The sequence below is a fragment of the Prionailurus bengalensis genome, chromosome A2, assembly GCF_016509475.1.
Source record: "Prionailurus bengalensis isolate Pbe53 chromosome A2, Fcat_Pben_1.1_paternal_pri, whole genome shotgun sequence".
NCBI lineage: Eukaryota > Metazoa > Chordata > Mammalia > Carnivora > Felidae > Prionailurus > Prionailurus bengalensis.
Window position 1 is genome coordinate 121,493,546 of NC_057348.1, and position 24,477 is coordinate 121,518,022.

Here is a 24,477-nt window from a genome sequence, read left to right on the forward strand (position 1 = left end):
TCTTGTGGATGTGCCATAATTTATTTAGTTAGTGCCATATTGTAGGCATTTAAATCGTTCCTCATTTTTGAGTCTGCTGAACATCTGATAGATGGATTTTTGCAAATATATATGATTATTTCCTTTGAGTTTTTAGAAGTTCTTGGCAAAGATGTGTATGCATTTAGAATTGAATACTGCTATTTGTGTTGAAGTTTTAAGATTCAGGATCCATACTGAGTATCATGAATTCTTGCCTAGTTACATTCCCTATGGTTTCGGCCTTTGCTTAGATCGTTAATAATGGGATAGGCATGGATTAATTGATTCTGCAAAGTAGCACATGCTTTATGGCAACTTGTGGAAAAGTATAATCTAGTTGATGTCTTTTCCCTATGGGAAGAAAGAATTTAGGGAAAGGGTGAGGATATATTTGAAGAAGAATGTTCTCGGCATACATTATTATCTACCATGGATACATCATTATATACATACGGGAGCTTCCACCTCTCAGATGCATAGATATAAGCTTAATATACTCCATAGAGCAGGAAGATTGTCTTATAAGGTAAAGTCTATGTTTTAATTTGTATGAAAGTGACAGTTTGGCTTGGCATTTGTTAACTTAGGACCTCTGGCCACGTAGATAAATTTGCTGACTTCATGGTGAAAGATGTAAAAAATGGAGAGTGTTTTCGCGCTGACCATCTGTTAAAAGGTATGGTTTTTCATCTCAGATACTCTTCCGGGTTGAATTCATCAAAACAAAGGGTTTAGATTAAACTTTTCTCATATTTTTTCTCTTAAAAATTTTTTGGCGCACCCGAAACCAATTTTACCATATATGTTAACTACAGTTTGAATAAAAATTTGAAATAAAAAAAATTGGGGGGCATAACATACAAAGATTAAAGTGCGCAGATCTTCCATATGCAGGCATACCTCACTTTATTGCATTCCACCTTATTGTGCTTGGCAGATACTGCATTTTTTTACAAATGGAAGGTTTGTGGCAACCCTGTATCAGGCAAGTCTATCAGCACTGTTTTTCCAACTGCTTTTGCTCACTTTGTCTCTGTCACATTTTGGTAATTCTTGCAATATTTTAAACTTTTTCATAATTATTGTATTTGTTATGGTGATCAGTGATTAGGACTTCCTGAGAGCTCAAATGATAGCATTTTAGCAATAAAATATTTTTAAATAAGGTATGTACTTTTTTAGATATAATGCTGTTGCATATTTAACAGAGTACAGTATGATGCAGACATAACTTTTATATGTACTGGGAAACCAAAACATTCATTTGACTTGCTTTATTGCAATATTTGTTGTATTGTGGTTTGGAACCGAACCCACAATATATCTTAGGTATGCCTGTATGGATCAAGTCCCTTATTTAACAAGAAGTTTTTATACATGATAAGTAGAAACTCTAAGTCCTACAAAAGAATCAAGACAGTGTTATGGTTCTCCCTGTAAAATCAACCATGGAGTTTATATAAAGTAAGAACACTATCCTTGGATTCATTTTCTTACCACTTCAGCACTGAATCTCAAAGTGCATTTTCCTTTTTCCCATTGATTGAAATTGACATGTACCAACACTGTTCTTGTAGCTCATTTACAGAAATTGATGTCTGATAAGAAGTGCTCTGCTGAGAAGAAATCAGAGATGGAAAGTGTCTTGGCTCAGGTGAGTACTTTAGAGATGTTATCACAGTAACTCAGGAAGGTGCTGTCTTTCTTTCAGTGTTTGGTGACTGTTGAATTTCACATTGTGCTGACCCTGGCCACAATTGTAAAGAAGTAGAGTTTACCTTCTGTCTCTCTTTGCATTTTTATTTTCTTCTTTCGCTGCCTTTTGTGGCTAATACTTTATGTTAGCCCAAACTAGCAATTCAGTGTAAATAGGCATGAAATTTGTTCTATCTCCTTCGAAACCAGTTTTCTGGATTCAATAGCAAAAACCAGACGAATGGCTGAAGATGAATGTTGTTCAGTCTTGCTGTAGAGATTTTGGGGAAGATACCTTCATGAGCACTGTCTCATCAGCCACTTGATCTACTTGTGGTTGCACCGTCCCTGACTCCATGCTGTCATTGTTAAAACCCAATGAGCAGGCCCCTGCTTTCCCTATAGACTAAAAGTTTTATAATTTCTGTTTAAGTTGGCAAAGTTTAGGGAAGACAAAAGAGACCATAGAGATAATCGATTCTTTTACCAAGTGCAGGAATACCTTCTATATCAGAAATAGTTCTTATCCTCCTTTTGGGTCACAGATCACTTTAAGAATATTATGAAAACTGCACCTCTTTGCCCCAGGAATATGCACATGCCCATGTACATATGTTGCTGATTTCTCATGTCGTGTATTCATTTAAGCAAAGTACATTTCTCCAACACCATGTTTGATCATGAGGTCCATCAAAGCTTACCTCTTAAATTTTATGTACTTCCTTGGGTAAAAATACACACACACACACACACACACACACACACCACTGCTATATTTATACATCTTTTCTTTATATTGGTATATATATACGTGAGGCTGAATGTAGGAATCCCTACCTCTTTGCTTTTTACTCATGAGAATTTATTAGATACTTTTCCACTGTTGTCTTATTTTCTACAAATATGCTGATTTTTCCCTGTGATATCTAGCTTTCTAACGGTAGAGAAATTTTTTCCTTCCTCGTTTAAATTGAAAGAAAATCTCAATTTGGCTGTTGACTAATCTGCCAACTGATTTTAGTCCTTGTGAGGTATATTTTATCCTTTGCTTAAAGCTCATTACTTTAGTATTGTTGTTCATAGTTTAGTAAATCAGTTCTTGAGTTTTGACAGTTGTAGTTACACATTCATTTCTCATTTCCTTTTCCAAAGGCATGACCTTTAATAGAAAGAAGAAATGAAAAGCACTTCTAATTACCCCTAAATTACTGTTTCCCATTTAGTATGTTAGACCCACTAAGTTTCTGTGAGTATGTATCTTTGATCTTAGCAGTTTTCATTCATTTCCGAGTCAAGTGTCAGACCAGGAAGTAATTAGCTGATTTGTTAAGTCATAATTTATAGTTTGAAATCTGACTGTGTTTCATCTCATATGCATGGTCTTAGGAGAGCAGTCTGTTTTTTGATTTGCCATATCAGATACACATACAAGCTGTCAATGTAATGTTCAGTGAAAAGTTGGGGACTGTGGTCTAGTACTCAGAAATGGCCCTGGTGGATTCACAGCCAAAGGCCCATCTGTTTACTTGAGTGAGTAATAATATTTTCTCCACCTGTTAGTGCCTTTGATTCCTTTTCAGCTGTATGAAGCATGATAGCTTCTTTAAAAGCACTGATTCACCCTCTGAGTTAGGATGAGCTTTATTCCTGTTATGTGGATCCAGTAGCTCAGAATTAATTGTTTTTCTTCTGTATCCATTTTTGCTGACCTATTTCTGAATGTACCAGTTTTTAAAGTCATTTTTTAACTTTCATTTAAAAAATTGGTAATATATTTTTAAATGTATATTTATTTTTGAGAGAGAGCGAGCATGAGCGGGAGATGTGCAGAGAGAGGGGGGGACAGAGGATCCAAAGCGGGCTCCACAATGACAGTAGAGAGCCTGATGCGGGGCTCAGACTCAAACTGCGAGATCATTATCTGAGCGGAAGTCTGATGCTCAACCGACTGAGCCACCCAGGTGCCCCTAAAAAATTATTTTTTAAAGTTGAATCATTTGTTCCTTAGTGTTTCCTACTATCTGGATTTGGCTGACTGTATCATTTTAGTGATATTTTACATGTTCCTCCATTTCTATATTTCTTGTAATTTGGTAGTCAGATCTAGAGGCCCGATCAGATATCTTTGTCAAGACACTTAGTAAGTAGTATAATGTATGCTATGTGCCAAGCCCTGTGCTAAGTACTTTACATAATCTTTTTTTTTTTTTAAGTTTATTTATTTTGAGAGAGAGAGAGAGAGAGAGCACAAGGAGGGGAGGGGCAGAGAAGGAGAGAGAGGGAGAGAGAGGGAATCCCAAGCAGGCTCCACACTGTCAGCACAGAGTCTGACAATGGGGCTCGAACTCACGAACCGCAAGATCATGACCTGAGCCGAAATCAAGAGTTAGACACTTAACTGACTGAGCCACCCAGGTGCCCCTATGTAGTTAATATTCATAGTAGCCCTTCATAGTGAAGTAGGTTCTGTTTTCCCATTTCACAGAGAAGCAAAATGAGGCTCTGAGAGGTTAGGTAAGAACTTATTTTAAGTCACACAACCCATTAGTGGTAGAGTTGGGCAGTTTATCTAGCGTTTTCTGACTCCAGAGCCTCAGTTCTTATAGCCATGAGTTGATTTATCTAATTATTTTGTTTCTCTTGGGAGATTTTTTTTTTTTTAAGTTTTGAATATTCTTCAGTATTAGATGGTTTGTTATAGTCATTTGAAATTTTTGAATTGGAGGGTCATACATTATTTTAGAGTTTGGCATTGATTATCGATGTATAAAATGTGCAATAAATTGGAACAAGCAGACATGAATAAGAAACAGCTTCTCCCTTCAAGATCTTAATATCTAGTGGGAGAGAAAAGGTATATGCACATTTAATGAATAGACAGGGAAGTGAACCTGACTGAAATATGCACAGAGTGGTAAAATTCAACTTGGAACACTTACTTACATGATTTCACATGCTTGCCAGTCAGTAACTATTATAACTGAACCAGAGATACTTTTGCTTTATCTTTCATTGTGAGATGGTGAATGTGTGAGTTTTAGGTCAGTCCCAGAAAGATACTCCATTTTTCTAGAATGGTAAATGGTAAATTGATAAATTGATAAACTGGTTATGGTTTTAATTTGGATATCTTGGGGGTTAGGTTAATTCTGATGTTCTTGTTTTGGGTGACTTTTAATGATGGCTGGGTTTTATATATAATACTCTTATCTTATGCCCTGTTTTTTTCCTCAGTCTTTTACATTAATTATTTTCTTGACCTATCCTTTAGCTTGATAACTATGGACAGCAAGAACTTGGGGATCTTTTTGTGAACTATAATGTAAAATCCCCCATTACTGGAAATGATCTGTCCCCTCCAGTATCTTTTAACTTAATGTTCAAGACCTTCATTGGGCCTGGAGGAAACATGCCTGGGTATGTATCACTTATTCTTTATGTAATGAAGGTATTAAAATTTCTCACAATAAAAAGTAAACATCATTATCATCCATGAAGGAAAACTTTTGATAAGTGATATGTAGAAAGTGCAGATAAATATATTAAGGAGAAATAATGACAGACATATTATTAAGTATATTCCTTCTAAGTCTTTCCGAATGTAATTTTTTTAGTGTATGTGATAATTTTTTTTTTTTGTCACAAAATAAAAGTCTGTGATCATCATGTCTTCTAATTATAGCTGTATAGGGCAAAAGAGGTAGTTGAAGAATGATTTTGGAAGTCATTGAATTTATTGCTGAAGGACACTTAGGGAAGAATTTTGTCTAGATCAGCACTTTGCAATAGAACTTTCTGCAGTGTTGGAAATGTTCTATAATCTGTGCTGTCCAGTATGGTGGGCATCAGCCCCATGTGGCTTTTGAGCACTTGAAATGGCATTAGTGCTTCTGAGAGGAACTGAATTTTAAAATATATTTAATTTTAATTAATTCAAATAGGCATTCGACTAGTGGCCTACCATACTGAATAACATAGGTTTAGCTTGTTATTTTACAAGATGTGGTTTTCACAGTAAGGAAAGCTGAGCAGCTTACAATATGATCCAGAGCTAGAATCTGTATTTACACATTTCTTCTCCATGTTAACACACTTAGCCAAAGTATTACACTTCATAGCTTCAGATATTTTTCTCACGGTCTCATTGTAGAATAATGGAGTGTAGGCATTGGCTGAAGCTAGACAGATCATGTTTCCTGGAGTAGAAACTAAAGAACAATGAAAAGTAATTGTGACAGAATGTATTACTGGAATTGTTTGAGTCACACACTGTGTTGATTTGGGATATTTTATGGAGAGAGGCCAAAGGCAAGCCTTTCATTTTGACAGTACATACAGAGAGTCATTAAATGGGCCAAACTCTCTGACCTATCGTCCCACTCCTGGGAATTTATCTGAGGAAATAAGTCAAAAGGAAAGGGAGCTATATTTATCAAGAGTACATAAATTAAAAGTAGAAATAATCTATTTAATAATTTGAGATGGTTAAGTAAATTATAGTAAAGTAGTTCATTTTAGTAAAATACTCTGCAACTGCTAAATATGTTATATTTTTATGATTATTCAGAAAATGGAAAAATAACGAATACATCATTTTACACACTCTACTTACAAATAATGCATATAGGGGTGTCTGGCTGGCTCAGTTAATAGAGAATGTGACTCTTGATCTCGGGGTTGTGAGTTTGAGCCCCTGTTGGGTGTGGAGCTTACCTAAAAATAAATAAGCAAACAAACTTACAGCTTTAAAAAAAATGCATATAAACTGTAGTTCTGCTTCTATGTGTATCAAAACTGGAAAGCACCACCAAGATGAGGAGTTGGTGTGTTAGAGTGAGAGGAGGGTGAAATTATAATTTAATTTTTCTTTGTTGTTTTGTTTTCAAGTTTGTTTATTTTTGAGAGAGAGAGGGTGAGTGCCAGGAGGGGCAGAGAGAGAGGGAGACAGAGGGTCTGGAACAGGCTCTGTACTGATATTGGAGAGCCCGATGCGGGGCTTGATCCCATGAACTATGAGATCATGACCTGAGCCGAAGTTGGATGCTTACCTACTGAGCCACTCAGGTGCCCCCTTTTTTTGTTTTAAAGTTCTTTTCACAAAATATTTATTTTGAAGCAGGCTGTTGGGAAAGCTTTCTTAGTTGATGCTTTTGCACAGAATACTTTGTATAAAATAGAGGACAGTGGATATCTTGGAGTAGTTGCTTGGCTGTATCTTTAAAACATGGAGGAAAAGAGAAGAAGCCTCTGGCTGGAAATGTAGAACACCACAGAAAAGAAAATGACAGGGAGGATCTGGAAAATTGCCTGGCTTGTTGTAATGATTGTGATGAGTGAGCTCTAATGTCAAGTGTTAGCCCATAATGGATTCTTTTGAGCCATCAGCAGCACTCTCCTGGGTGGGTTCGTAGAGGTACACTTAGGCAGGGTCTTATTTTCGGAAGGATCCAAAACTGTTGTCTGCCTCCGTGTAAATGATTAACCAGGTTTTAGGGACATTGAGAGGTGCTATTTGACTCACTAGAGAGATAAAATAAAATCACATTTCTAGTAGTAGTATTACCGTACCAACTGCTTGATACATTCTCTAACACGTGCTTGAGAATGCTTGCCACCAAGAAAAATGTGTATTCCTAAAACTTTAGGGCGTGTATGTACAGTTTTGTGCAAAAATAGTATAGTATTTAGGACTTCGAGGATTTGTATCTAGAGTTTCAGATTTTTGGAAAACAGTTTCTTTCCTTCTAACCAACTGATTTATTTAAACTCTAGGTACCTGAGACCAGAAACTGCACAGGGGATTTTCCTGAATTTTAAGAGACTTTTGGAATTCAACCAAGGAAAGTTGCCTTTTGCTGCTGCCCAGATTGGAAATTCTTTTAGAAATGAGATCTCCCCTCGATCTGGACTTATCAGAGTCAGGTACTGCCCATATTATTCTGCTGGTAAAAATCGTGAATGACCTTGGCATTGAATGGGAAAGGAAATCTTGCTATGTTGAAACAATTCTGCTTCATTTTTATGTGGGTCAGAATTTATTTTTGTCCCCCAAAAGATTATGTTTTACATTTGTAATCTCTGGGACATCAGGTAGTTTTGAGTGACTAATGTGAACTGAAGGGAAAGGAAGGGAGGTGAAGGATAGGTCACATTTCTCACCTCCAAAATAATCTTTCCCCCTTGTTCATCATATGTTTAGAGAATGGCAAGATCTTGACTGTCTAAACAAGGGCATTTTCTGGCAGTGGTGATATATGTAAGTATAGGGTGAGGTGAGGATGAGGTGATGCTTATGAGAGGGAGTCCTCAGTGTCCAGGGCAAACAACAGTGCTGGACTTGGGCTGAGAGTGCTTCCATAACCAGTTGACATTCTTCCAGATACTTGAGGCGTCTATATGACAGAAAGGCCAGCTAACAGGCTTATTTTTTTTTTTTTTAATTTTTTTTTTCAACGTTTATTTATTTTTGGGACAGAGAGAAACAGAGCATGAACGGGGAGGGGCAGAGAGAGAGGGAGACACAGAATCGGAAACAGGCTTCAGGCTCTGAGCCATCAGCCCAGAGCCTGACGTGGGGCTCGAACTCACGGACCGCGAGATCGTGACCTGGCTGAAGTCGGACGCTTAACCGACTGCGCCACCCAGGCACCCCTAACAGGCTTATTTTTATCTAGCCTACTCACTCGCTTCTGTTCTAATAACCTCCCTTTGCCAGATGTATCCAGGAATATGTAGGGTGGCATATTAGCACTTAGTTAACATTTTTCTTTAGAAACATACTGTGACTTAGCTGTTTGTGACTTAAGCTTTTTGTGGTTTCTATACATTTTTCTTACTAATATCATCTCTTGGGGTAGTAAAGTCCATATAAAAATAAGATGTAGGTAAACCTAACTATCTTAGACTCCAAATGATTTTCCAAAGCCCCACCACCCCATCCTTCTCCTCTCTCCTTACTCACTGTAATTACAGACTTTAGTAATAGCATGTCCCAGCCACTGACTCTACATCAAAGCACCCAAACCACCTGCCTAATCTTATTAGTCCATGACCCCCACTGAGGAAACACTCCTGTGATTGACCAAACTGTATCTTCAGGTCTATGATTCCTTCAGTCTTCTGGTCTAGAAAGGGGAGACTGCACAGAGGAAGGGCTTCAAGACTTAGAAAAACAGGTGGGAGAAAAAAGAGGCGCAGAAAAAAAGAGGTGGTCAGAAACTTTAGCCAGCTCTGATAACAGTGCAAAACTTGTCAGGTTTGAGTCTTTTGTTTTTCTGTTTTTTTCTCTCTTTTTTTTTTTTTCCTTTTGTTTTTTGGCTTTCTGTCTGCTCCAGTAGTGTCTGCAGGCATGCTTTCAAAATACCGAGGAAGCTGGGTAAGACTAACTTTGTCTAAAGCCGGTGTTTTAGAGAGGGTTTACATCATGTAGAGTAGCTCTTGGAAGTTATAAAGGACACAAAGTAAGGCCTTTGGAATAAAAAGTGGTAAATCGGAAAACCAACTCAGAACTGAGGAGTGATTCTAGGAGTTAACTGGTGAAAGGCTGTGGGACTTCATGACATTTTATTCCTTGGTCATTTTCACTTTATTATTATTTTTAAAATTTTTTTCAATGTTTATTTTTGAGAGAGAGAGCACGAGCAAGGGAGGGGCAGAGAGAAAGGGAGACCCAGAATCCAAAGCAGGCTCCAGGCTCTGAGCTGTCAGCACAGAACCTGATGTGGGGCTCAAACCATGAACTCATGACCTGAGCCGAGGTCGGAGCTTAACTGACTGAGCCACTGAGGCACCCCGGTCGTTTTCACTTTAAAGCATCCTGTCTGGATTCTGGCTGGTTTTTGGAATATGCCCCTGTAAGATCCTGGCTTAGAAGGCTGTTCATTTTTCCATGAGCCAGTAACCCCATGTTTTTTGTTACATGGGTTGGGTAGGGCTAGGATTTGTTTAGTGTTATGATTTCCTCTTGATGACATAGAGTTATTAGGTCTTTGCCTGGCTGTGATTTCTTTAGGTTGGGAGTATTGGAGTGTTCATATGAAATTTTTAAAATTAATTAATTATTAATTTATATTTATTTATTTATTTTTGAAAGAGAGAAAGGGAGAGGGAATCCCAAGCAGGTTCCACGCTCTGTGCCGAGCCTGATGTGGGGCTCAGTCCCACCACCCTGGGATCATGACCTGAGCTGAAATTGAGTTGGATTTTTTTTTTTTAAGTTTATTTATTTATTTTGAGAGAGAGAGAGCAAGAGCGAGCATGGGTGAGAGAGGGGAGAGAGAGAGGGAGACAGAGAATCCCAAGCAAGCTCCACGCTGACAGCTCGGAACTGTGAGATCATGACCTGAGCCGAAATCAAGAGTCAGAAGACGCTTAACCAACTGAGCCACCCAGGAGCCCCTAAAAATTTTTTTTTACTTTGATTGGCTGGTTCTGTCTTCTAGACCTGTATGTGTTTTTGTTCTCCGCAGTTCCAGGTACAGTCTCTGAACTCAAAGACAGGAGACTGCTGGTAAAATCCGTGTTTAGTTTTGATTTCCACCTCCTGTCTGTGAGCTGACAGATGGAAAGGCTTTGGCAGCAGATTATTTTGGGATTCTGGGCCGGGCCCTTATTTTGATATGCCCTGCATTTTAGATGTTCTGTTCCTAACAGCCCAGCTCTAAGCTATGTAAGGACAGACATTGTGCTTCTCTGTCATGTTTCAATGCACACAGATGTTTGATAGTGGTCAGAAGACAAGATATAGGTGCTGTGGGGCCAAGTAAATACCATTAAAAAATAAAATTTAAAAATCAGAGCTCTTTTGCAATGCATTTCATGTATTTTTAAAACCCACTTAAGCAATTTTTCTTTACTTTGAAACATCAGAAATAATCATGAAAGTGCAGTAGTAAATGTGTGTGTGTGGGGGGGGAGAGTTTGTTTAAAGAAGAGAGATTTGATTTTCACTCATAGCTTAAACCACTTTTCCCTCAATAGCTACTTAATTGCCATTCAGAGAAATCTCTTAGGGAAACCATTACTATATGCATATTTATTTCAGCATTATGCAGTTAGCTTGGTGTTAGCCTGTTCAATTTATACCTTATGTCCTCAACCTTGAATAACACTTTATTCAAGAAGCCGTTACTCTAAAGAAGCCAGCCGTATGGTGCCATTATCTGTCATTTACTTGTTCAGAGCAAGAAAAAGGAAGAAACCAAACTGCTATAAAAGCTAAAGAACAGTTTCACTTCACTTTTAATTTCACATTGGAACTCATTTAGTGTATATTTATAAAGACTTGCTAGTGCTTTAAGGAAAACCATTTTATTTGGAAGTCACTATTAAATATCTCATTTCTTTTTTGCATCTGACTTTGGCTTAAGTTTTCCTAATATTGAAAACTGTATCAATCTGTTCTTTAAAAATTATTTTCCATTGAAAGTAAGAATCTTTTGTTGTGGTTAGTATTAAAGGAAAAACAGAGATGGACAGTAATGAAAGTGGTAGAAACAGATTTTATTCAAGATTATTATGGTAGGGGAAAAGGATCTCAGTATAGAACAGGGCCCAATTTTGAATATATCATGGGTAAGAGGGGATTTATAGCCAAGGAGGATGGTGGGGGTCAGTAGTTAGAAAATTACTAAAAGGGAGTATCAGGGGAAAGGGGGATTCTGACTAAACCAGCCTAACAGGATCTTGCCGAAGGCAGGCCAGGGTGATCAGATACCATGTGGGGGATGGTGGAGGATGACAAACCCTAAAAGATACCAGAAGTGATCACACGTAGCAAGCGGGGGAGGGGTTCTGGTTAAACTGACTTAGCAGGGTGCTTGCTAAAATTGGATTTTATAAGGAAGTGTACAGATGGGCCTAGGAGGAGGTTCAGGAGACTGATTAAAGTTTGGCCGAGCAAAGAATCTTTGTCATTAGATAGAAGGAGTTAATATTTGAGAGAAATTTGACTGTATTTCTTTAAAATACTATTTAAGCAAGTAGTGAAGTTTTCATTAATGTGTTTAAAAATAACAACTACCTACACAAACTTAATCAGACTTTTTTTTTTTTCATGCCATTCCCTTAGGAAACAATTTTCTTGTGTAGTGATAAAAGATTCCTGTCGTGTGAGGGGTTATATCATTGTAGAATAAAGTTGAAAATAAGGGCCTCATTTATTTTTTATAGTTAAGCATGCCACTTTTATGTTTTTGCTTCCAGAGAATTCACAATGGCAGAAATTGAGCACTTTGTAGATCCCAGTGAGAAGGACCATCCCAAGTTCCAGAATGTCGCAGACCTCCACCTTTATTTGTATTCAGCAAAAGCCCAGGTCAGCGGACAGTCTGCTAGGAAAATGCGCCTAGGAGATGCTGTTGAACAGGTAAGATTCTGTCGGTAACTTCCTTTAGGTTATTCCTCTTCAGGGACTCCAGCACTTAACAAATTCTGTGTACTGAATAATAAAATATTTATTTTAGCAGTCATTGTATTATTTTATTATGTTTATTTATTTTTGAGAGAGACAGAGAGCATGAGTAGGGGAAGGGCAGAGAGAGGCGGGGAGAGAGGATCCGAAGAGGGCTTGTGCTGACAGAAGAGAGCCCGATGCAGGGCTTAAACTCAAGAACTGCGAGATCATGACCTGAGCTGAAGTCAGGTGCTTAACTGACCGAGCCACCTGGGCAACCCGGTCATTTTATTTTTTATATAGAGTTTGTTTTTATATAGTATTTATTCTATACTATTGTTATAATGGGAGGAAATTACGTGAACATGCCGATTTGTGGGCCATGGGGTCTAACGTGAAAAACATATTTAGCAGAGCACTTGGAAAAAAGATCTTGGTTTGAACTCTGCATTATCAATCCAACTTTTTTCAATATGTGCTACTTTTGGGGAGGCATTGTGACTCACAGAAAGCAAGCCCTCGGGATTTTAATCTCTTCTGTATTGGGATAAAGTCTTGTGTAGAATAAAATTTCTCCAATCATTTGTCTGGAGAAATGAGTGAGTGAAAACTTTCTTATAGTAGCTGTGGCCTGATAGTGGAGTGAATTGCTTCAGGAAACAATGAACTTCCTGCCCCTGAAAATACTCCACTGGAGGCTGGGTGATAACTTGGCAGCTATTTTGTAGAGAAGAGCCCAGCAGCAGGTTGGAGATGGGGGCTAGATGATTTCCAAGATCCTTCTGGTGCTGTAATAGTACGATGACACATACAATGTGGGGTGTACAAACTTCAGTGCATAAGGATACGTTAAAATTCCCTCAACGTGTCTTATTACTTCTGTTAATTCAGAAGAAATATATCTTCCAATCCATAGGGTCATTATTATGAATGTCATTTTTAATACTGTAGTTATAGAGGGTGTGAGGTATTGGGCTGAATTTTATGCTGACCCAGTGAGTATGGCAGAAAGATTTTGAATCACTCCCATTATTATCAGCTTGTTAACTTGACGTTAACCCCATTAAAAATAGCCACAGTCACATTCTGGGTATTTGAGATTGTTCTGAAAGCTGGATAAATTAGCTTACTTTGTGTTTCGAATGTTTTTCAGTAGATTATGAATAGATTGAAAACGGTATGTTGGCCTTTGAAAGAATGTGCATGTTTTTTTCCTTCCTCTGTGCTTGCTCGCATGTTTGCTTGCTTATTTATTTACTTGTTTATTCATTAATTTTTTTAGGGTGTGATTAACAACTCAGTATTAGGCTACTTCATTGGCCGCATCTACCTCTACCTCACGAAGGTTGGAGTATCTCCAGATAAACTCCGCTTCCGACAGCACATGGAGAATGAGATGGCCCACTATGCCTGTGACTGTTGGGATGCCGAATCTAAAACGTCCTATGTAAGGAGAATGGGAGGGTTGTTAGCATGTGACCGTCACGCTGTTAACTTAGGAGCATGAATATCAAAATTGCCTTTCATGTGCTTTATGTCAGAGTGGAACAAGGAGAAAAGGTTTTTTTTTTTTTTTTTCTTAAGCAAAATGGAAAAGGCAATTGCCTCGTGCCCCCTTATAAGGAAGGGGTTACTCTCATGTCCCAAGAGGCCTTTGTAGACTTAGACGGCTTTAATGGAGACAGTAAGAGAGAGACACAGGGAGAGATGGAGAGTGAAAGTCTAATGGGGCAGTGCTGGTGTGTACATTCTTGGGGTGGCCAGTATTTTTGGTAATATCCCTGGGTGCGCCTAAGATGGGGTGGCCTCCTTCCTGACAAGGACCCCAGAAAGTGTTGGGAATGGTGGTAAGGCCGAGTAGAGAAAAACATGGTGCTCTTTGTTTAGAGAGCTATTTGGTAGGTTTTGGCAATAGACAAGTAGATTATGATCTCTTGTTTAGGAACTACCTTTCTTCAAATTCTGTGTATTTAACGGTTATTCAGAGAAGACCTCCAGGTTACTGCTTCACTGTACCACCCCATCCCCACCTCCCAAACATGAACATTCGTACTGGAGCTTAGACGTGACAAACATTTGGGCATAGGAGGGGCGCCTGGCTGTCTCTGTCAAAAGAGCATGTGACTCTTGACCTCTGGGTCATAAGTTGGAGTCCCACATTGGACGTAGACATTACTAAAAATAAACGTTTAAAAAAAAAAAGTCATTTGGATATAGGTGATGCTTTCTGCTCTGGTGGCAATGAGAACAAGGTGGCATCCAGAACAAGGAGGTGGAGAGCCTTCTGGCATTTCCCTTATTTGGTGCTGGAGAGGCGTCTCAGTGACTTTTGACAGTCATTGGTTCCCATATGCCCTTCACTCTTTACTTTTCAAAATGACTTTCTTTTAATAGGTTCATTTTTAAGAATTAAAAATAAAAATGAGTCATTTAAAGATGACTCATTTTTGTAAAACAAAAAACAAAAAGTAATTCTGAAGAATATTATGTAGAAAGTGAAACTTCCAGTTGTATACATCTCCCCAAAAGTGGTTCACGTCTCTTCTAGATGAGGGATCAGCAAGCATTTTCTACGGTAAATGTAAAAATATTTTAGGCTTTGTGGATTTCTGTTGCATATTTTCTTTGCTGTTGTTTTTTGTCTTTTATTCTTTTTTTTTTTTTAATGTTTATTTATTTTTGAGAGAGAGAGAGAGAGAGAGACAGAGCACGAGCAGGGGAGGGGCAGATGAGGGGGAGAGACACAGAATCAGAAGCAGGCTCTAGGATCCGAGCTGTCAGCACAAAGCCCAATGCGGGGCTCGAACTTCTGAGCCGTGAGATCATCATTTGGTGCCGGATGTCTGGTGCCGGATGGTAACTGGACTTCCTGGGCACTCAGTTTGCAATATGTATGAATACTGAGTCAATACATTGCACACCTGAAACTAACACAATGCTGCGTGTCCATTGTACCTCAATATTTTTTATAAATAAAGAAAATATTTTCAAAAAGGGTATGTGGGCTCAGCATTGAGATTAGGCTGCAACATTTTACGGAAGGTCATTGGAAAGCTAAACAAAACCAGAAGCCTAAAAGTACCAGGCACTTCTAAGGGGAGGGGAGAACTCCTTTAAAGATTTTTTTTATTGTTTTAAGTCCTCACAGTAGTGATTTTATTAAATTAGCTGCTTTATAAAATGTCATAGTTGTTAACAGTTTACCAAACTGTAGTGACCTGGTGCAATTTGCTGAGCATGTTGTAGACAGGAAAGGAAATGCCAAAACCCTGTTCAAGTTGATCCATTGCAGCCTAGAACAAAGGAGAGTTGTTTCTCCCTCACTTAAATCAGGGAAATGAAACAGGTAAAGAGCTTCCCTGCCCATCTGAAGCCTCTGTCAGTACAACAGTCCGCTCAGTAGAAACTAGATGGTCTATGCATTCAAGAAAAGACTTTAACACTTTATTATTGTGTACTTCATATTTTATTTTTTTCAATTAAAAAAAAAAAAGTTGCTGAGACCTCTAATGCTTCACCCTTTTCTTCTCCTTCCTCAGAGGTAAGCACTAGCCCAGAATTGTTGCTTGCCATCCTCAGACATGTTTTTGTAATTTTACCTTTTAGTGTGTAAATATGTTGACATCTTCCGTGAATGTCAGATGATCAAGTTACGTGCTTTTAGGCTTCGTTTTTTCTCTTTAATTCCTGTTTTGTTGTTGTGGTTATGTATTGGGGCTTCTGAGCTTACGAGGTTTATATTTGCCCTCTTTAGTCCACACACCCCGTCTGGTAACATGTGCTTGGAAAGCTTATCGTTGCGATGGTTGCATTTTTCCATTCTCTTTGGATCAAAGGCCAAAAACTACATGCGAGAAGGACTAACTAGATATCTACTAAAACAAGCCTTTTACTTCTTTAGATCTTACAGGTTATTAAGGGTCTTTGAAAACAATGTAGATTGTGCTTTTGAAAAGTATCATAGATATTAACAGGAAATGACCCTGACATCTCTGTGGTGGTAATGCTGTGAAGTTTTAGTCTATGACTTCAATGTTACCTGCTCTTTACCGAGATTTCTTTTGTTGGGTAGGAAACCGAATTGAACATTAATGCCCATGCTCATGGCCAGCCGAGGTGTGTGTTTAGCACAGCCACATGATGCCAAGCTGTGACAGCAAGTGGACGCTTCATCCTCAGAGAGTAGTGGTTTTTGCCAGTTTCATTTGGAATCACGGTCACAAATTTGAAACCCATCTACTGGTTTTGTCTGAGTTCACATTTTATTTCCATAAATAAATCCTAGAATATATTAGTTTACCCCACATTCACAATATGGCAAAATAAATCTGTCCAAAAAACAAGACAGTTTTACGTATATGTGTGAATTATATTTTATAGGGTTGTTAGCTGCCTGATATATAAAACTATTCCCATTCCAAATATTTATAAAAGTTGAATGAAGATGCTATAATTGAATTATCTTTGGGTATGTGAAAGAGTTATAATATGCATGCATCTGTGAATGAGCTCAGCGTAAGTAATAAGTGTTTTTTATCTGTTATGTCTTCTTAGGGCTGGATTGAGATTGTCGGATGTGCTGATCGTTCCTGTTATGACCTTTCTTGTCATGCTCGAGCCACCAAAGTCCCACTTGTAGCTGAGAAACCTCTGAAAGAGCCTATATCCTTTCTGGTCACTTTAACAACTCTGGACTCAAGTGTAAACATCCTGAAAATGGCTAAGTCCATTTCTGTACACTCTATGGATAAACTGACATGTTTTGGATGTTGTGGCAATATCTACCCTTGTCATTGCTTCTTTCCTGTTCTCATTTTTCTAATCCAACACACCCATCCGATGTTTGGTCTTTAAAAGAAGCATATTCAGAAAAATGCTCTGAACATCTTTCACAGTATTGGCCAGTTTTTGTCAGCTGTTTCCAAAATGCATTTCCCCACACCTGCACCCACCTACATGCTCTTTAAATAAAGGGCACCTGGTGAGTACTACTTCTATTAAAAGATGAGTGCCATTTAATGGTAGGTGAAATAATAATTTAGTTCACTTGATCTGTAAATCCGTAAAGTAGAACTTTCCATTCTTTACCAGGCAGTGAGTTTGTGAGCTTACCTCAGGGCTAGGCCAGTGACAGGAAATAGATCCTGTTGTGTTTGAGACATTTCAGAAGTCCGTTAAATGGTTAGCAGAGGTTATTCTGTGTATCAGGGTGTGTTGCTGATTAGATAATATCCCTTTCACGTCACTATAACTTTGTAAAAATCTCTGTTGACAGCGTTTACCTGTTTTGAGTGAGGATTTGTTTGAATGATTTTGAGGGTAGTTATTTCATTTTGCATTTGGCGTCAGTATAAACAGTGTCTAGGATGCCAATAGAGAACTGGTCGTTGTTTTATGTCAACGATGGATTGTTCTCAAGATCATTCCCATAGTATGGCAGTTCTGTGTTTTTGGATTCCTTGACTACTTCATACAAAACAGTCAATGTTGTTCAGTTTGAACCCAATAAGGGAGCCATTGGGAAGGCATATAAGAAGGATGCAAAGCTGGTGCTGGAATACCTTACCATTTGTGAGGAGTGCTACATTACAGAGATGGAAAAACTACTGAATGAGAAAGGGTAAGATTTAAGATGTGTACTTTTTTTTTTTTTTTAATTGGGGAGAGAGAGAGAGAGTGTATGCGTGGGCAGAGGAAGAGAGAGAGAATCTTAATCAGGCTCCATGCTGAGTGTGGAGCCCAGTGTGGGGCCCAGTCCCATGACTGGTATCGTGACCTGAGCCAAAATCAAGAACTGACTGAGCTACCCCAGGCGTCCCTAAGATGTGTACTTTTATCTGCTTCAGTTAGAGATGTTCTCTCTGCAGGTTCTGAAAGGGTGAGCTCAGTTTCTTTAGAAATTTTTTGCAGGTAAGTATTATCTCTTGGCTATATTTATAGAACTGTCATTCCTGAGATTTTGGCATTATAGCCTGGAAATAGATTTGAAATGAACTATAAAGATCTTTTTTCCCCCAATAACTTTCTTAGAGGAGGAGACTTGTCCAAGGAAGTGACTGAGGAATAATTAGAAATGACATATGCCTCTCAGTCATTGCTCTTTTTTTGAGCTTTGGAGTGGTCTCTGTAATTGTTTTAAGCATGAATATAAAAACAGTAGAGACAAATCTGTAAAGGAATATGACAAAATCCAGCACTAAATGATATAAAATGTACCATGTTTGACAAACAATAAAAAAATTTGTAAACACATGAAAAAGCATGAAAACATAGCCCATATTGAGGAGGTCAGTCAAAAGAAACACCTAGAAGTGACAAACATGATGAATAAATACATAAGGATGTTAAAACAGTAATAAATATGCTTCATATGCTCACAGATGTAAGGGAAAACATGAACATCTGAGGTGAGAAATGGAAATACATATATAAAAAGAGACAGTGGACATCTAGAGGCAGTTTTGCAAATGAAAATTCACCAAATGGGATTAACAGTAGGTTAAACATCACAGAAGGAAGATCATTGAACTCAAAGACATAGCAATAGAAACTATCCAAAAAGAAGCTATACAAAAAAAGACTGGGGAAAAAATGTCCTTTGGATTAATATGAGGCTGTCTAACATATCTGTAATTGGGAGTCCCAGAGACGGTATACAGAGAAAATAGCTGAAGATACATACAGTTGCTCAGAAATTTCCAAATTTGTTACAAACAGAAAACCCAGATTAAAAAAGTGCAAACTCAAGCAAAATAAACACAAAACCACATGAAGGTACATTAGAATCAAATTGCTGAAAACCAGTCATAAAGAGAAATGTCCTTAAAGTAGCCAGGGGAACAAAGGCTCATTACATTAAAAGGAGCAAAGATAAGAATGCAAACCACAGCACAATAGAATAAAATCTTTTAAGGTGCTTAACAACCAAAAATCCTCTGCCAAGCAAAATACTTTCTTACAAACAAAAGCTGAGAGAATACATTGCCAGCAGACCTATACTAGGTGAAGTGTTAGAGGAAGCTCTTCAGGCAGAAGTGTGGAAATTAGCTACCAAAGAAATAAAGAGCTCTAGAAACAACAATTCGCAATATGGGTAAGATAAAGGACATTTTATTTAATTTCTTTAAAAGATAATGTGCTGTTTAAAGCAAAAACAATAACGTATTGTGAAATTTACAACATATAGAAGTAAAATGTGTGCCGTCAGTAACTCAAAGGATGAGAGCAAAGAATTGGGAATATACTGTTGTAAGGTGCATATATTATATGTGAAGTGGCATAATACTATTTGAGAGTAGACTATGATAAGTTTGAAAAAATACATATGGTGAACTCTAGAGCAATTACCTGGAAAAATACAAAAACCAAAGGAATGTAACTAATAAACCAATAAGGGAGATAAAATAGAATAATAAAAAATACTCCAGAAGAAGACAAGAGGAGAAAAACAAAGAAAAGATGGGACAAATAGAAAGTAACTCATGAGATGGTAGCTTCAAATTCAGCAGTATCAGTAATTATATTAAATGTAGTTATCTAAACACTTGAATTAATAGCCATCAATTGTCAGACTAGCTAAAGAAATCAAGACCCAATTAAGTGCTATTTACAGGAAATTTGCTGTGATTATAATACACAAATAGGCTTAAAAGTAAAAGAATAAAAAATATTTCCCATACAAACATTAATCATTAAGTTAGAAGTGGCTGAATTAACATCAAAGTCAATTCAGAATAAGGGAAGTTAGTATGGAAAGAGTTACATTTCATAATGTTAAAGGGATCAGTTCATCAAGAAGGCATATTCTAACTGTATTCAACTAAAAACAACCTCAAAATATGTAAAACAAACCTGACATAACTAGAAGGAAAAATAGATCCACAATTATAGTCAAAGTTTTCTATTCCCTTCTCTCAATATTTGGTAGAGTAAGAAGACCAAACAAAAATCGGAGTTTAAAACAAAACAAAAACAATAGGAGTTTAAAGGTATAAACACTTAATCAACTTAATTGCCATTTATAGAATACTTAATAACCAAAGAATACAGGTTAAAAATTTTTTTTTTTTTATTGAGGGGTGCAGAGAATGAAAGGGACCGAGGATCTGAAGCAGGCTCTGTGCTGACAGCAGACAGCCCGATGCAGGGCTTGAACTCATGAACCATGAGATCATGACCTTAAGTCAGACGCTTAACCGACCAAGCCACCCAGGCACCCAAGAGTACAGTTTTTTAAGTGCACTTGAAAAATCTTTTACATTCTTTTTGTACAGACCTCCAACTAAGAATGAGTTTTGCATTTAAGGAGTTACTTAAAAAAACAAAGAGTACGAGACATTGCATATGGCCTGCAAACCCTGATATATTTCATACTTGACCCTAGACAATAGGCTAAGTGAAAGAAATCTGACACAAATATGCAAAACCCTGGGAAAGGTGAAACTAGTTTATAGTGATAGAAAGCATGTCACTTGCTGATTGTTGTGGAGGGGATTGAAATGGAGCCATGGAGCCTTGGGGTGATTGATGGTGGTTGCACGTGTACATACATTTAGTCAAAAGAACTATCATACAGGGCACCTGGGTGGCTTGGTTGGTTAAGCATCTGACTGGATTTTGGCTCAGGTCATGATCGTACGATTCATGAGTTTGAGCCCCACATCCGGCTCCACGCTGACCGCACAGAGCCTGCTTGGGATTCTGTCTCTTCCTCTCTCTCTTTGCACCTTCCTTGCTTGTGCTCTCTCTCTCTTTCAAGATAAATAAGCTTAAAAAAAAAACTGTCGTAAGATGAATGCTTATAACAAGTTGAAGATATGATCGTCCATTTCAGTAGGAAAATTTTAAAACATTCTGGTCTCCCAGAATTAACATTGCTTATGCTAAAACAACATCAAATCCCATTAAAATGGACAAGTTAGAGCACTAGATACCATTATTTGTCACAAACATGACCACTTCCTTTATTAATTATTCTTACGTAATGGGTATCTTTTTGCTAATTTCAGCTTTTTTATAACTGTTACCTACTCTGCACTTAGACTGTACTCACAGAATATATGATAATGTTTATGTAATGGAATTTTAATGCACTTAACAAACTTCAGACAAAATGGTAAAAATGAAGGAAATCAGTGAAAACCACTCAAAAAATGCATGAGATTATCAGTGCTACAGACTAGCAAAAACACAGTTGCAACATGTGCCAAGTATACAGCTCCAAAGACAACCACACGAGGGCTCTCTTTTCCTGGCACCGAGCTGCTTGTGAGCCAAGATGAATCCAGACCAGTTATAATGTGAGAAATACCTCCTAAGCGGAAATATAGGTACTGCAGTGAAGTGCTTTGTAAAGGTAAATTGTTATAACCTGAAATGGAACGGGCAGATCTCAGGACCTGAACACAATGCAAGTCAGTGATTTTTGGAGGGATATCAGACAGAATCATTAAACTTCTTGAAGCTGATCTTCACCAACAGAAGTGTCAAAGTTTATTTTGGAATAGTGTGGAGGTTTTAAAATTACTTCCTATTAGATGACAACCTTGTCACTTTTACATTAGTTGGAACAATAATGAGAACAGTGGTCTTTTTGCCAGCAGGCCTGTTTCTGACAAATTCATTGTAATTATTCTAAAACTGAATTTAAAAAAAAAATTGGTTTGGGCTTTATTTTCATCTCAAAACGAAAGGAATTAGTCATTGGGTCACTTGTGGAATTTTATAAGACAAGTCATATTTTTGGGTGCTTCCTACAATATTATTTGGTGCCATTGTTAATATAATACTTAGTTTGGTATTCCTTATGAAATATTTTAAATTTGGCTTTACCTATTTTACCTGGAGAGTTGACCAAGCTGTATTACACTTAAAATGAAAACAGTAAAGCAGTTGGTAAAACTCCTTTAAATTAAGGCATAAGGATGCATGATGTCACTAATGCAAGATGTGTTTTGTTTGTAGGGAATTCACTATTGAAACTGAGGGGAAAACATTTCAGTTAACAAAAGACATGGTCAACGTGAAGAGATTCCAGAAAACACTACATGGTAAATTTCTTAAAATAATTAAACACGGAGTGCCTGGGTGGCGTAGTTAGTTAAGCGTCCGACTCTTGTTGGCTCAGGTCATGATCTCAGGGTTCGTCAGTTCCAGTCCCATGTTGGGCTCTTCTGTCAGATTCTCGCTCTGCCCCTTCCCCCCGTTTCACGAGCATTCTCTCTCTCTCAAAATAGATAAATAAATAAATAAACAAACTTAAAATCATCACAATCCTTGAAGTTTTTTTTCTTTAAGTTTTATGACATAACCATTTTACAGAAAATTTGAAGAGGAAAAATAGATCTTTAATGCCACAACCCTAAATCTGATGAATATGTTTAAGGCATTATCTTTTGCCTTTTTAAAAAATTTAATTGTGTCAATATTGAAAAATAGTTTATAATGCCACCTTTATATTTCCTATGGCCTGAGATGCATATGAAGAATATCTCTTTGATGAAAACCATCTTTTTTTTTCCTTCATTTTAAGGAAAAGTCCTTTTGTTTCTTAAGCAAAGGAGAGAACTCCTGTCTTTTGTGGCAAAATTAATCTGTTAAAAGTCATTTAGATTAATGATCTTTCCTGCTTCTTTAAAAGACAAGGAGATGATTATTTTTATAGAACAAATTGTATGAATTGGGATATGAGTGTTTTGGAGAATATACAAAGGATGCTTATGGTTAATTGTGGCTGAGTAGAAGTTTCTGGAAACTGAGAGTAGTAGGTGGGTATTTGAGAAGGGACCGCTAATGGAGAGAGTAGGCCTACTTTTCCATTTGTGTTTGGCCTGCCCTATAGCCAGGCTTCCGTGAGCTGTAAAAGCAGTCTGAGCAGTGATGGGAGTAAGCAGGGGATACTTCTTGCTTTGGGGCTTTTTAGCCACCACTCTGGCGGCCGGTTCAGAACTGCACTTTACTGTTGCTTGGATGACCCAGAAGGATGGGCAGAAAATACCTTGGTCATATTTCTACCATGTTACTCTTACTCTTTATCACAGACAAAAGAAACAGCCTCCCTTTTCCTCCACATATGTGAATTTTTGGTTCTACTTATCTCCTTTCCCTTGAAACAAATTCTCTAAGGTTAAGCTCAGTTACCTTAGACCCAGTGCTTAGCAGTGTTTTCTTTGTGAGTAGTAAGTAATGAATACATTTCCTATGTGTACCACGGGTATAGCCTCACCCATGTGGGGCCTCTGGTAAATGTCTTTGATTGAGAACAGATTCCTGCGCAAACTTCTCTGAAGGCCTCTTGACCCCAGAACCTTGGAAGTACAATGGCAGTAACTTGGCTTGCTTAAAGAGTTCTCATCAAGATAGCAAGATAAAAACACAAAAGCATGTGATACTTGTTGTGTGTAGGAATTGTTTTTGTTAGTTTTGTCAGCTGTGGTGGTAGATCTCTGGTTCTAGCAAAGTCTTATAAAAGCTCGAGAGTTTTAATGTTTTCTGCAAGGCAAGGCAAGGCAGATGATGGAGTAGCTGCTGTTGATCGTAGCTTACCAACTGTGGTACACTGTGGAAGGAATACTCTGGTACTTTGTGTCATTTTCACTGCCATATAAACAACTAAATTTGGTGAAAAACTTTTTCACTCCACTTTCACTCTTTAAAGGCATCATGTTTCCTATCAGCAAATAGTTTTAAGGAATGTTCTGCTTTTGTTCTGATGTACGGGAGCGGTCAAATCCATCCAGAATAGATATTTTTAGTGCTAACAAGACTTGTTTAGAGAGGAGCTGCAATGCATTACGCAGGGTTTGAGAGAATGTCACTGGATTTCTATCTCGTTTGCAGTGGAAGAAGTTGTTCCGAATGTAATCGAACCCTCCTTTGGCCTGGGCAGGATCATGTATACGGTATTTGAACATACATTCCATGTACGTGAGGGAGATGAACAGAGAACGGTAAGTTGTCTTGTACAGTACACTATTCTCTTACAGTGTCAGAGAATGTAATTTCCTGAAGTACATTATTAAGAAGACTCTGGATGATTGATTAATTACTAAATGTTTTAGTGATGTTAACATTCCTCTTTGCTTAACTCTTTACAAAGCAAAAAACTTTCTTATGTAGCTCACTTGAGCTTTAGGATGTGCAGGTTATTCTAGATGCCATTGTGTTAGTTGCCTGGTGCTCTTATATTCTGAGACAGAACATATTACTTTGGGGGAACTATCTGTGTTGCATCAATGGAAGATACTGGTAGATGTTTTTAGAAAATTGGGAAGAAGGGGACGGCTCAGAGAATTTAGCCAAGCCACTTAACTGTATCTGTGCACTAAGTGTTAAAGGGAACTTTCTCAAACAGCATAAAATTGGGGGAC

General features: G+C 37.7%; 1 protein-coding gene across 1 annotated transcript in view; it reads left to right on the forward strand.

The window, feature by feature from the left end:
* GARS1 (glycyl-tRNA synthetase 1) overlaps positions 1–24,477 on the forward strand; it is a 44,880-nt gene that overhangs the window by 14,919 nt on the left and 5,484 nt on the right. Inside the window, exons 5-14 of the mRNA XM_043589191.1 lie at positions 609–697; positions 1,599–1,675; positions 4,988–5,133; positions 7,489–7,638; positions 11,920–12,082; positions 13,392–13,556; positions 16,664–16,771; positions 17,584–17,729; positions 22,073–22,158; positions 23,948–24,057. Of these exons, the coding sequence (XP_043445126.1) occupies positions 609–697; positions 1,599–1,675; positions 4,988–5,133; positions 7,489–7,638; positions 11,920–12,082; positions 13,392–13,556; positions 16,664–16,771; positions 17,584–17,729; positions 22,073–22,158; positions 23,948–24,057 (1,240 nt within the window). The remainder of the gene's footprint in view (positions 1–608; positions 698–1,598; positions 1,676–4,987; positions 5,134–7,488; positions 7,639–11,919; positions 12,083–13,391; positions 13,557–16,663; positions 16,772–17,583; positions 17,730–22,072; positions 22,159–23,947; positions 24,058–24,477) is intronic.